Source organism: Leptidea sinapis, chromosome 23 (genome assembly GCF_905404315.1).
Source record: "Leptidea sinapis chromosome 23, ilLepSina1.1, whole genome shotgun sequence".
Classification (NCBI taxonomy): Eukaryota; Metazoa; Arthropoda; class Insecta; order Lepidoptera; family Pieridae; genus Leptidea; species Leptidea sinapis.
In genome coordinates this window covers 1,054,202-1,066,631 of record NC_066287.1, presented here as the reverse complement: position 1 = coordinate 1,066,631, position 12,430 = coordinate 1,054,202, and the positions used below count along the sequence as shown (strand labels likewise).

Sequence of the window (12,430 nt, the reverse complement as noted above, 5' to 3'; positions counted from 1 at the left end):
CATTTATTGAGCTGTATTTACGAACTATTTTACAATACCTAATGTTATTTGTGTTTTAAAAGAAGTTGTATCTACTCTGTTTGATCTATTGTATGGAAGCTATAAAAGCGGTTGTTTTATGTAAAGACGGTTCATATAGCTAGCAGTTGTGCTTCAATAAACTGAGAAAGAAACAGCTACAATGGCGACCTTGAATGGAAACACGGGTAGAGCTACTTAACCTCAATAATAATTCATTCAAAAATAAAAATAGATTATTCACTTAATTAAATCACTTTGCTATTCTTTTAAACGTGATATTGCTTACTTCTGGGGTTAAATATACAAATTTAATTTGTTCCAAAATTTATGGATAAGCTAAATAATAACAATAAATTTATAAAGCTATTTAGCTTTACAAAAAAAATACAAACTGTACAAACAAATTTCCTAATATGCCATTATTGGGGTTGAGCAGGTTATCTACTGTAAAGTAGATCCTGTAGATGGAGCCACAACCGGAAAGATGTACTAATTATAAATTTGTATATTTAATCCCAGAAGTGAGGGATATCACGTAAAAAATTAAAAAACTGATTTAAGTGAATAATATATTTTTATTTTTGAATTTATTATTATTACGGTTACTACCCGTGCGTACATTAATGGTTTCATAATCGTCATTAATTTGTATATTAAATAAATGATTTGTCCATACTAATCTATCGAAGTCTGACATGCGATGAAGTGGACTCTTTACGATAACCGTAAGCGAAAAATGCAATGGCTGACCCCAGGTCAAATGCCGCATCAGTGTCCGAAAGCAAAACTTACCAAAGAAATCGTTTGGTGGTCTCAGCATGGTGTTATCTCACTATAGCTTTCTGCGATCTGTTTGACCAGATCGGAGGGACCAATAACGGCAGATGTCTACTCTGCCGAACTTCGATCAGTGATAGCAAAACTACCAGTGAAACAGCCCCGACTCATGCATCGAACTTCACCATTATTTCTCGATGATAATGCCAGACCCCATACAGCACGAGAAACTGTTTTACCCTACAAGAACTACAATTAGGTACAACCTGTAAGTAATCCAGAAGCTGCGCGTAGAAGTACTATAAAAAATATAAAAAAATTCTCTACTTTATTTTACTTTTAGTTAAATTCCTTTCCTTCTTTCAAAAAACGGCAATTTCATACTAATATAATGTTATAATACGTATTACGTACATTCTAAGTAAAATGATAAGATATTGTGGATGTCGAGTAAAAGATCGTTTATTAACTCTAATATTTAATGCATATATAAATATAAAGTTATAACAAACTTAATTATAACCTTGGCCGTTACAAAAAAAAAATTGTGGCACGTAGTAAAATAAACGCACATAGAAATGAAATAAGGCGTGTTCAAAGGTAAGGCTTAACTAGTATGTATATGAAAAGGTAGCCTCAGCCTTCTCCACAGAACTTTCTTTATTACTTTCCACTTTAAAGACTGATATAAGATATTATTAACTATTTACGTGCATATAAAATTAATGCAAGTTTTTACCCTTACAAGTAATATGTAAATACTAGCTGACCCGGTAAACGTTTAATTACCATATAAATTAATAAAAAAAGGCAATAAAAAAAAATCCAAAATAATCTACAACAGATGCTCAGACCTACGCTCTATGGACCTACGGAATATACTTATAAAATTCGAGGAGTTTGGCAACTAACACTGTGACACGAGAATTTTAAAGCTACATTACAAAGAGAATTTAAACACTACGTTCAGTATACTAGCTGACCCGACAGACGTTAAATAAATACTTTTTTTTTTTTTTTCCTTCTTTTGGCAATAGCGTTTACTTTTTGCCAATAACGTAAATTAAAAGATTGGGAAACTAAGTTAAAAAAGGATACGGAACACGGGAAAGGATCATATAAGTAAAAGAGGATTGAAACGGATATTAAAAATTTCATAAATATACATATATACTTGCTACTTACACAACATTACAAATATTTAAACTTTGATATGATTCTGAAGAATGAAAGATGACAATATTTTATAAAATTTACATGGATACATAATTAGACAGGATATACAGGTAGGAAAAGGAACATTAAGAGATATTAGATCATTCAGGAATGAGGAGCGGTCGTATAGAGAACATGAAAAGAAAATGTGATCTAGATCACATTTATCGGATTCACATTCACACATGTCAGTAGATACAATGCCTAATCTATTAAGATGAACAGCAGTGCAAACATGACCCAAACGCATTCTTATGATAGAAGAACATACTAACTTATTGCATTTGGCACGGAAAAACCATGGTTTAAATGAAATAAGTGGCTGAAGGTTAAAATATTTCCTGCCTTTTGATTGACCAGTTTCAGTCCAAAGTCTATTCCAACAATCCTGAAGGTGAACTATAGGAAGAGCACCTAGATCCTGGCAAAAAACTTTATAAGGGAAAATGTCGCCATCGACCGCGGCTTCATTAGCTAGTTGGTCTGCTTTTATATTACCAGGAATGTCGCTATGGCTGGGGATCCATACAAACAACACAGAAAGACCAAAGTGATTGCATTTATTTAATAGATTTCTTATTTCTATGACAACAGAAGAAATGTTTTTTGATTTAAATGGGAACCTATTGAGAGACTGTAAGGCACTTTTTGAATCAGAGAAAATTATTGTTTTTGGAAGTTTAAATAGAATAATATATTCAATAGCCTTAAAAATACCATAACATTCTCCAGTAAACACCGATGTTTCCGGAGGAAGTTTAATTTTCTGTGATATTTTAAATTGAGCGTGATAGACACCTACACCAACGGGATCCGAGGAGGAATGTTTAGACGCGTCTGTGTAAATATGATGGTAATCAACCCAAACAGTATTTTTAAGAAGATTAAACGAAAAATTTGTACTAATATCGTGCTTATTTAAATCTGAGTTAAAATTAATTTCTGGAAGCACCATTAATGCTTCAAAGCTAGTACTGAAAAGAGGATAATTATTGGATCGATTAATAGGAGCTTTTATGTTGATAAATTTCTTAAAACTATTGATTAGACAAGGTGGTTTTTTATTTGACCAATATGCAGATGAATCTATATAATGAGAAAGTTTCTGAAGTTTGTTATAAAGAGAGTGGTTAAGAAACTGAAAAGATCGGAACATAAATTTGTCTGCTAAATATTGACGACATAGATGTAGTGGAGGATCACCACATTCTACTTGAAGAGCATTGATAGGACTTGACCGCATAGCACCAGAAACTACTCGTAAAGCTTTGGACTGTATGAGATCTAGTTTTTTAAATGCCTTAACACTACCAGGCTCCAGCAAGAATGTACCATAATCTAATATACTTCTTATAAGAGCATTATATAACAATTTCATGCAAAAAGGGTGCGCACCCCACCAAACACCTGACAGACATCTTAAAATATTAAGAGTACGCTCACATTTAGCATTTAGGTAATCACAATGTGGGATACCAGTTAGTTTCGAATCTAAGACAATTCCCAAAAACTTAACATTATCTTTAACTGGAATCTGATAACCCTCATAAAATATAGAAATAGGAGGAGGAGTTCTTGATCTCGTGAATAAAACTATTGTACTTTTTTCAGGTGATAGATCAAGGCCATTTAAGTCCAACCAAGTTTTTAAATTTATCAGCGGTTGTGTTATAGAAGAACTAGCTTTTTCAATAGAAGTATCACGACAGTAAATTAATAGATCATCAGCATACTGAAGAACATTTACACTATTAAGTGATGATTTTAAATCGTGTGTATAAATATTATACAATATTGGGCTAAGTACTGATCCCTGGGGGAGGCCCTTTGAAACAAGTCGAGTAATTGACTTCCTGTCATCTAGTTTCAGGATTATGTATCTTTCGGAAAGCATGTTTATGATAAAATTTGTTAATAGCAGAGGTATATTAAGTTGTAAAAGCTTACTCTTTAAAATACTTATTACGACATTATCATAGGCACAATTTATATCTAAGAACGCAGCTATTACTGATTTATTATTTGAAAATGATAATTGAATATCAGAAATGAATATACTTAAGCTATCAATAGTACTTTTCCCACGTCTGAAACCGAATTGGGATTCACATAATAGACCGTTATGCTCAACAAACCATTCTAAACGATTTTTTATAAGATGTTCTGTAATTTTCATCAAAACAGAAGAAAGTGCGATTGGGCGATAGGCAGAATGGTCTGAAGAACACCTATTAGGTTTCAGTACGGGAATTATTTCTTGACGTTTCCACGTGGAGGGGATGTTACCAGATGTCACTATAGAATTTATAAGAGATAAATAATAAAATAAAGCATCATCATCTAAATGAGAGATAAAGGAATACGGAATACCGTCCAGTCCAGGAGCAGAATCCTTAACATGAGACAATACACCTTTTAGTTCAGTGAGAGAAAATATACTGTTTAAACCAAAACAGTTATCATTATTTATATTTATTACAGGGTAACCGATTATTAAGTCTTCAGGAACGAAAGGTGGAGCCAATTTATCTAAAAAGCTATTAACTAAATGAAAAGGGATTGATTTTGGGGATGAATCTTTGTATGCAGATCTAAACCTTCTTATATTTTGCCATACAAGAGATGGTTTGACATCAGGTGATATTGAATAGCAGAAATTTTTCCAGCCATCAAATTTCTTTTTCTTTAGAAATTTTGAAGTTTCTGACATACTCTTTGTAAGAATTTCAAAATTCTCATCAGTGGAACATTGACAGTATGTAATTTCAGCATATTTTCTTCTCTTTACTGCCACAGTACATTCGTTATCCCACCAAGGAGGAGAAGGAATAAAACCCAAAGAGCTATTTTTAGAGGTGTGCTAAACTGTTATAATTTTTCAATGAATTAAACTGTTGTGTTATATTTTTCTAACTGTTGTTGCAAGCTGTTGTAATATATATTAGATGTTATAAATTTTAATCTTAATTATTTACGCTGATAGTTGTTACTTGTTGATGTTGCGGTTTGCAGTTAATAGTTATTTAGTGTTATAATATAACATATTTAAAGAGGAATTATTACTTTAACACTAAGTACTAGGTAGATGGTATTTTTTGTTGTGCTTTTTAGAAAGCGTCTATTATCTAATTATCAAATTGTCATAAATTAGGTACAATCAGGACAAAACTGAAAATATTCACAAAAATTAAAAAATGTGTTTATTTTAGTTTTTCTTTACAGCTGTTCATTGGCATTTAAGAAGATTATTTGGTTGACTTGTTCGTCGATCTGATATTACGAATCCACTTTTCGAAAAAGCTCTTTCGCATGGCACAGACGTTACCAGTATGTTGCATATCTTAATAAAAAGAGAGTACAGGGATGGATAGACGGTTTTGCGTTCACGCCACCACTTTAGTGGGCAATCTGTTCGTGGAATTAAATTTTCATTCAAGTACATTTCAACCTCGTCGACAGCCTTCGTATGCGCCAATCTTGGTGTATTTACATATTTTGCTTGATGGTCAAAATCGGACCAAATAGACATTTCGTCCTCGTTACCTTCAGCCATCTTGCAGTTGTTAGCCACATAGTCGTCGTCTCGATTTAACTCGGCGGCTTTTTCAATTATGATACATTTTAAAATTGCCAATGCATCTTGACTTTTAAAAGCGTGTTGTTTAAACCTAGGGTCTAGATAGGTGCACAAACCAATGGCTTCATTGTGTTCAATATCTTTAAATCGAGAAATAAGTCCTGCCTTTAGAGTTTGCACCACTTGTTTAACAGGCGCAAACAATTCTTTTTTTAAAAGTCGCTCATATACAGAAGTCAAACCCTGTGTCATTACAAGAGCTTTGCTTGCTGTTAAGTATTTGTCGGCGCTCATCGTGACCGTAGCTTCATAAAAAGGCTTTAGGACAATAATGAGTTCCTCAATGCATCTCCACTCTTCCATCGGAATAACAGGCAGATTTGCATTGAGGTTCGGAATAGTGGCCCTTAAAGCCTCCTGTAGATCTGAGAACCGCTGCAGCATCAGATACGTCGAGTTCCATCTGGTGGGAACTGACATCTTCACAGTTTTCGCATTGCCTTGAGTAACATCTTGGGCATTTACCTGATATTTCAAAAGTTTATCCTTCGCTTGGGTACTCCTTTTAAAATGCGCTACGGTCTTTTGTACCTTAGTAATTGTGGATGCTACGTTGGGTAGGCTCAAAGCTTCTTGTACTATTAAATTTAACTTATGAACGTAGCATCCAAAATGATACCAGTTTAGTATGCTAGCAGCATTTACCATATTTGACGCATTGTCGGTCACCAAAAAGTTTATCTTATCTTTGATCTGCCAGGAGTCCGCAATCCTCATCAGCTGCTGAGCTACATTCGAACTCGTATGCGGGCCTTCTAAAGCACTACACTCCAACAAAAATGAAACATACTCTAATGTTTCACTATGTATGAAATGTCCGGTAACGGCTATGTACGCTTCCATACTTCGGGATGACCCGCAATCCACGGTAAGACAGATCTTTTGGCAAAATTCTTTTATTATTTGTTTAATATTATTCAATTTATCTTCATATTTTGCACTTAGTAATCTATTGGATAGCATTTTACGAGATGGAATCTCATAGCTCGGATTTAAAGCTCGACTATAAGCTCTGAATCCTTCATCATTGACAATATCAAAAGGTTGAAAGTCCCTGGTTATCATTTTTAACAAGGACTCGTCCATTTGAGCTTTTTCTGTAGGACGTAGTTTTCGGGGAATATAGGTGGACATCATCTTTTGGACTTTCTTTGGAGGGCCTAGAGGAGCTAAATCAATGTGATGATTGTCGATCGCCATTGATTGGGTGGAGGGTCCGGGGACTGGAGCTAAAAGCGACTGGTCAGTCTCAGAAGCTGCTGTTACATGCCCACCACTGAAAGTACCACCACCACCATGGTTACTTTCACCACGTTCAATATTAGCGTTCCTACCAGCATTACTGAACTCTTCGTGAACAACAACATGTTTTTGTTTTAAGTGTAATTTAAGATTGGTTATTGTACTTTTGTACGACAAAGTCTTTTTACAATAATTGCACATTGCTTTTTTTTCGGCATTATTTTCTACGGTAAAATAGTTCCAAATTGTTCCAGTGCGTTGGCGCGACATGACTTACCTACTTTATTTTTATACTTATACCTGTCTAAGTACCTACACAGAACAATCTTAACGACGAATAATGACTATGAACTAAACGTATATAATAGTTTACACTATTCACAAAACTTTTATTTTTACACTAAAATTGTCTAATAATAACAACTCAACTAATTTACTATTCACACTATACCTAGTTGTTGTAATTCAAAACAATGATAATAATTTTCAAAACACAACTAGCAAATGATTCTAACTCTAACAAATGATTCCCGTTGGAAATTTAATAATAAGAGTGCATACAATAATTTTCAATCTAAAACAACAGTGTTATAATTTTATATTTGTTCCTCGCAAGTAAAAATAGCTTTTATTATGATATGCGAAGTGTTCACATTACTTTGAAGACTAAGCAATAATTACTAAAGCGAATTAGAAAAGGTGCCATCTGTTAAAAATATTAAATTTAAATAATTTTAATTTCATTAAAGAAACGCACCACTTTCCGCTGGTGTGCATAGATGGCGCTGTAATTAAATTTCAAACGAATTATAACACTATGAAAATAATTTATATTATAACAGTCTAGTGGCAAATTTTATAATGTGTTATACTGTTGTAAAAATATATTGTAATATATAATGTGTTGTGTGTTATAACGCCCACCTCTAGCTATTTTTACTTGGAAATATCTCATTGGCAACCTCAATAAAGATTCTTGCTAAAGAATCTGCACACTGAGATTCTGTACCTGGATTAATTTTTGGAAGTGTAACAATTTTGTTTTTTATTAGATCTTTATATAAATCCCAATCAACATCATTAAGCTTATATTTTAAACGAGGAGAATAAGTTTTATGTAATACTTTATTGTTATTATTGCAGGTTGGAAATGATAATAATAGTGGGAAGTGATCACTACCAAAAGTAGATCGTAATGGATCCCAGGACAAAGAAGAAGCAAGATTAGGTGTAGTGACTGTTAAATCTGGAGCACTTGGGCCCTCGTCAGAATGAGAACTTCGTGTAGGACGACCATCATTTAATATACACAAATTCACTGAATCAAATATATCTATTAATGTGTTACCATAACTATTAGAAGATAAGTAACCCCAGGATTCATGGCGACAGTTAAAATCACCAAGGATCATAAAAGGCTTCGGAAGAATGGAAATAATATCTTTAATTTCATTTAAGATTGCAGAAGAAGGATGAGGTATATAAATAGATACATAACAGATATTTTCAACTAAAGCAGCAATAATAGAAAAATCATTACTGTGAGAAGGAATAGAGAAGGGAGAAAAGGAAAGAGGGTGTTTCACAAGCATGGCTACTCCGCCATGCCCATCCACACGATCTTCTCTGAGACATGAATAACCACGAATCTTAAATAAAGATCCTGGTTTCAACCATGTCTCTTGAAGAGCACAGATATAAGGTTTATATTTATTTAATAAATAAATAAGATCACTTTTTTTAGGAGTGATGCTTTGACAATTCCATTGAAGAACTTTGTCCATTATTTGGTTTATAAATTTGAGTAATTGCAGAAACTAATAAGGCAGTGTTGGACGGTGAAAATTCATTCGATTGACTAAGAGATTTTATAAGAGAAATAATTAAATCAATTACTGAGGATTCCAAAGGATTTTCATTTTCTTTGTTAATTAATGCACATCCATTAGAGGGTTGGGGAATATTAAAATCCCTTAAAATTTCTTGGTGAGCAGATTTGTCATATCCTTTGCTAAGTGTAGGTGGAGGCTTTGGTTTAACAAAAACAGTTTTTTTATATGAAGTATTGTTTATAGTTTTAGGTGTTGAATGTTGATGCTGGGTTGGAAAAGTATTAGGAGTGATGTTAGGTGATGAGAGTAATGTATCTGCATATGAAATTCGAGAGACAGATGGATGTATCTTTGAAGCTTCTGAATAGGAAATACAGTTTTTAGCCATTGATTCCTTTATAGCTCTTTGTCTTTCATATTCTAAACATTTTTTATCAGTTGCAATATGGGAACCTTTACATGAACAACAAGATATAAAATCATCTTGAACAGAGCAGTTATCACCACTATGTCCTTGACCACATCTAAAACATCTTGGTTTAGATCTGCATTGAGATTTCACATGACCAAACCGACAACAATTGTAGCATTGAATAGTAGGATATATATACAAGTCTACAGTAAGAGAAGTGTAGCACATATATACTCGTTTAGGCAAAAACTGTCCATCAAAAGTAAATACCACAGACTCAGTACATTTAAGATGGTTTTGTCCATCAATCATCATCTTTCGTTTTATTCTCCTAATTTTTATGATTGGACCACAGCCAATAGGAACAGAAACATTATCTTTTATTTCCTCTTCAGACCACTCAGCTGGTACTCCTCTGACTATTCCTATTCTACTCACAGAAAATGATGTAATAAAAGCCTTATATTTTTCATTTTCTAAATTTTTGTTTTCAACAAAGTCATTTGCATCTTGGTACTTAGAAAAAGAAATAGATAACCTATTCCGGCCTATCCTTTTTAAACTTCCATTCACAATATTTTTAATAGAATTTCTTTTGAGAAAACGACCAAATGTAACTGGATGTAAAGTAACATTATCATCGGGAGATGAATACTGTTTCTGAATGTGTACAACAAAAGGAGCAGCATCTAATGAGTTATATAACAGCCTTGCAACAGGGGGCTGTGGCTGTTGTGGAGTGTCTGTGTTATTTTTTTGTATGGTCTCTACTACTATAGAAGAATATTTGCAGGAATCGACTTTGGAAAGAATTTGTTTGTCACTAATGTCTACACATTTGCAATCACTTTCCTTAATATCCTTTTTATCACCACGGTGTTTTCGTCGTCTTTTATTACAGTGTCTGCATATTCTGGGTCGAGCTGACACTCTTTTACGGCCACTAGATGTCTGAGACACAGAACCATCTGTATCCATCGTGCTACCTTCGTCATTATTAGATATTGTCACTACATGACCTATATCAGGGGCTGTCCCCCCAGGATCATCCGGGGGGACCATCATATCATATAAAAGTGAAGAAGAAGAAGACTTACCAATAGGATGAAATTTACACAAATTAACACTTTAATAAAAACTAACTACTAAAATATATACAAATTACAACTTATCTGATCAAAATACCTAAATATTTACATGAAATTTAAAAATAAAATGAAAAATTATTAAAATTACGTGCGACCGATCTTAAGTTTCCCGCCCTTTTTTTTCTTAAATAAATACTGTTTTTCATGAATTTTCAAAAATATTTCTTAACATCAAGAATTATGTATGGGGAGGTCTGAGAATCGGCCACACCTATTTTACATACCCCTAAATGATAAGGGTGACCCACCCCTAAATATATTTATTTTATTATGATTCAGCATTGAAAAATACGTACAACTTCGAATTTTCGCCCTTCTACGATCTACAACTATTTTATATCGCGATTTTTATATTATTCTATTCCATGCACAGATCCGCAATGGGTTTGCAAGATGGCAATCGAATGCAATAATTGTAGTACGATAAATTTTATGTATCTATGATATATTTGGTAGGTTTAAGAATCGATCGTTATCTATTTTTTATACCCCAAAAATTTTAACTATTTTTTTTATTACTTTATATGGCAATACAACTAGTTAGATTATATATTTTTAATCAATAACGCGCTTTATGCATAATCTGCGTCTTGCTCTTTTTAATTTAGGATTGTATGAAACTAACCCCCTTGTTCATAATGGTCCGCTAGCTTTAAACAGCCGCTTAGGAGTGTTTTTTCTCATTCTGACTTAGGTCAATAGAAGAAGACAGAGTGAGAATTAGCAATTATTTTAGAACCCAGAACCAAAATTATTTTAGCTGTGAATCATGAAACAAATTCTTGGCTAAGCCTGGCGTTATAATATTATAAACAATGTAAGTTATAGAGTAAATACGGCATACTACCAATATACCACTAAATATTGCTATTTTATGGCCGTATCTATACAGGATGCCCCAGAATGTGACGATAACCTGACATCGGGGGAAAGCTCCTCTTATGATGAGCTAGTACAAAAAAATCAGCGTTCTACACATCTCCCTGTTGAATTAGCCCGGCTTGTTTTGAACAGATTTGGTATATTTTATGAACTAACTTGGCTAACCAACCAGGCGTAACATCATTAAAACCTACAAACAATACAAAACTCTAGTCACAATGCCCAAACATCCACTGCGGGTAGTATATTTTTAATTTTTCTATAAAATGGTTGGTACTCGAGTACTACTCTGTATAGAACACTGATTTTTTACTGGCTCATCGTATACTCTATATATATATTTATTGCATGAATTAGTGTATACTTTGTTGGTGCAATAAATAAATATACTCATATACCTTTTCCCCGATGCCAGGCTTTCGTTACGATCTGGGACCTGTATATAAGTCCACTTCCACTAGCTAGTCTATGATGTCGAATTAAAAAACTGCTGGTATGCAACATAAAACGTTTTACAAATGCTGCCTGAGCATGTATTTTGTAATACTTTTTGCCTAGTGTTATATCGACATTATATCATTAATAATTGTATCCTACAAATTCGACACTAACAGTTTTACAAAGATATCGTTCCTGATATCAATGTATAGTGTCGTATTGTGTTACAATAACCATACATAGTGAAACTAATTAAATTCATATAAAACAAGTAGCTAACTAAAAGAAGGGAATAATAAAAGCATAAAAAATTTAACTTGTCCCAGTGGCTCTAAATGAACACAGCAAAACGCGTCCATCCTTCTCCAAAACGAAGCAATTGCCATTTTCATCTGAAAAGGATATAAATCTAGTGTCACCCTCCTGCCCGACTGAGATAGTATACGTGCTGGAAGGAGATCGCATCGTTCTGTTGGCCTGATTCACATAATCAGAAGGCGGGTCGGTAGCGTGCTTGAAAATGTGGTAAGCAGCTGATATTTTGCCACCAAATTTAATCTGTTTACTGCGTATAGCTTGTACTAATCGATCATCCGATAAGCCTTTCTCTACAATTTCGACTCCCACCATATTATTGTTGTTAACTAACGTCTTCAAATCTTCAAGTTTTTGTTTTAAAGCATCGACATCTTGGAATACCTCTTTGCTAGCTTCCTCTCCTGTAAATAATAAATATTTATTAAGACACGTCATATGGTCAATCCTACCTAAATAATATTGATAAAAATATATCTTAATATCAATCTGTAAACGTGCTTCAATCTGT

At 33.5% G+C, this 12,430-nt stretch overlaps 2 protein-coding genes and 1 long non-coding RNA gene across 10 annotated transcripts in view; 2 read left to right on the top strand and 1 right to left on the bottom strand.

Moving 5' to 3' along the window:
• The window catches only part of LOC126971353 (uncharacterized), a 109,037-nt gene that overhangs the window by 44,874 nt on the left and 51,733 nt on the right, over nt 1-12,430 (bottom strand). The window contains exon 2 of one of the 8 annotated variants that reach the window (XR_007730889.1): nt 10,496-12,323. The exons of 6 other annotated variants lie outside the window; for them this stretch is intronic. Coding sequence is in view for 1 of the 2 variants with exons in the window: in XM_050817630.1 (XP_050673587.1) it covers nt 11,917-12,323 (407 nt within the window). In the remaining variant the exon portion in view is untranslated. Of the gene's footprint in view, nt 1-10,236; nt 12,324-12,430 lie in introns of those variants that run through there. One more of the 8 variants, XM_050817630.1, reaches the window with a different exon arrangement.
• Nucleotides 1-12,430, top strand: part of LOC126971467 (nascent polypeptide-associated complex subunit alpha) — a 115,545-nt gene that overhangs the window by 62,572 nt on the left and 40,543 nt on the right. The gene's annotated exons all lie outside the window — the stretch shown is intronic.
• On the top strand, nt 3,186-8,801 carry LOC126971495 (uncharacterized). Its single transcript, XR_007730914.1, has 2 exons — nt 3,186-4,650; nt 8,036-8,801. It is a non-coding gene; the product is annotated as an uncharacterized LOC126971495 (long non-coding RNA).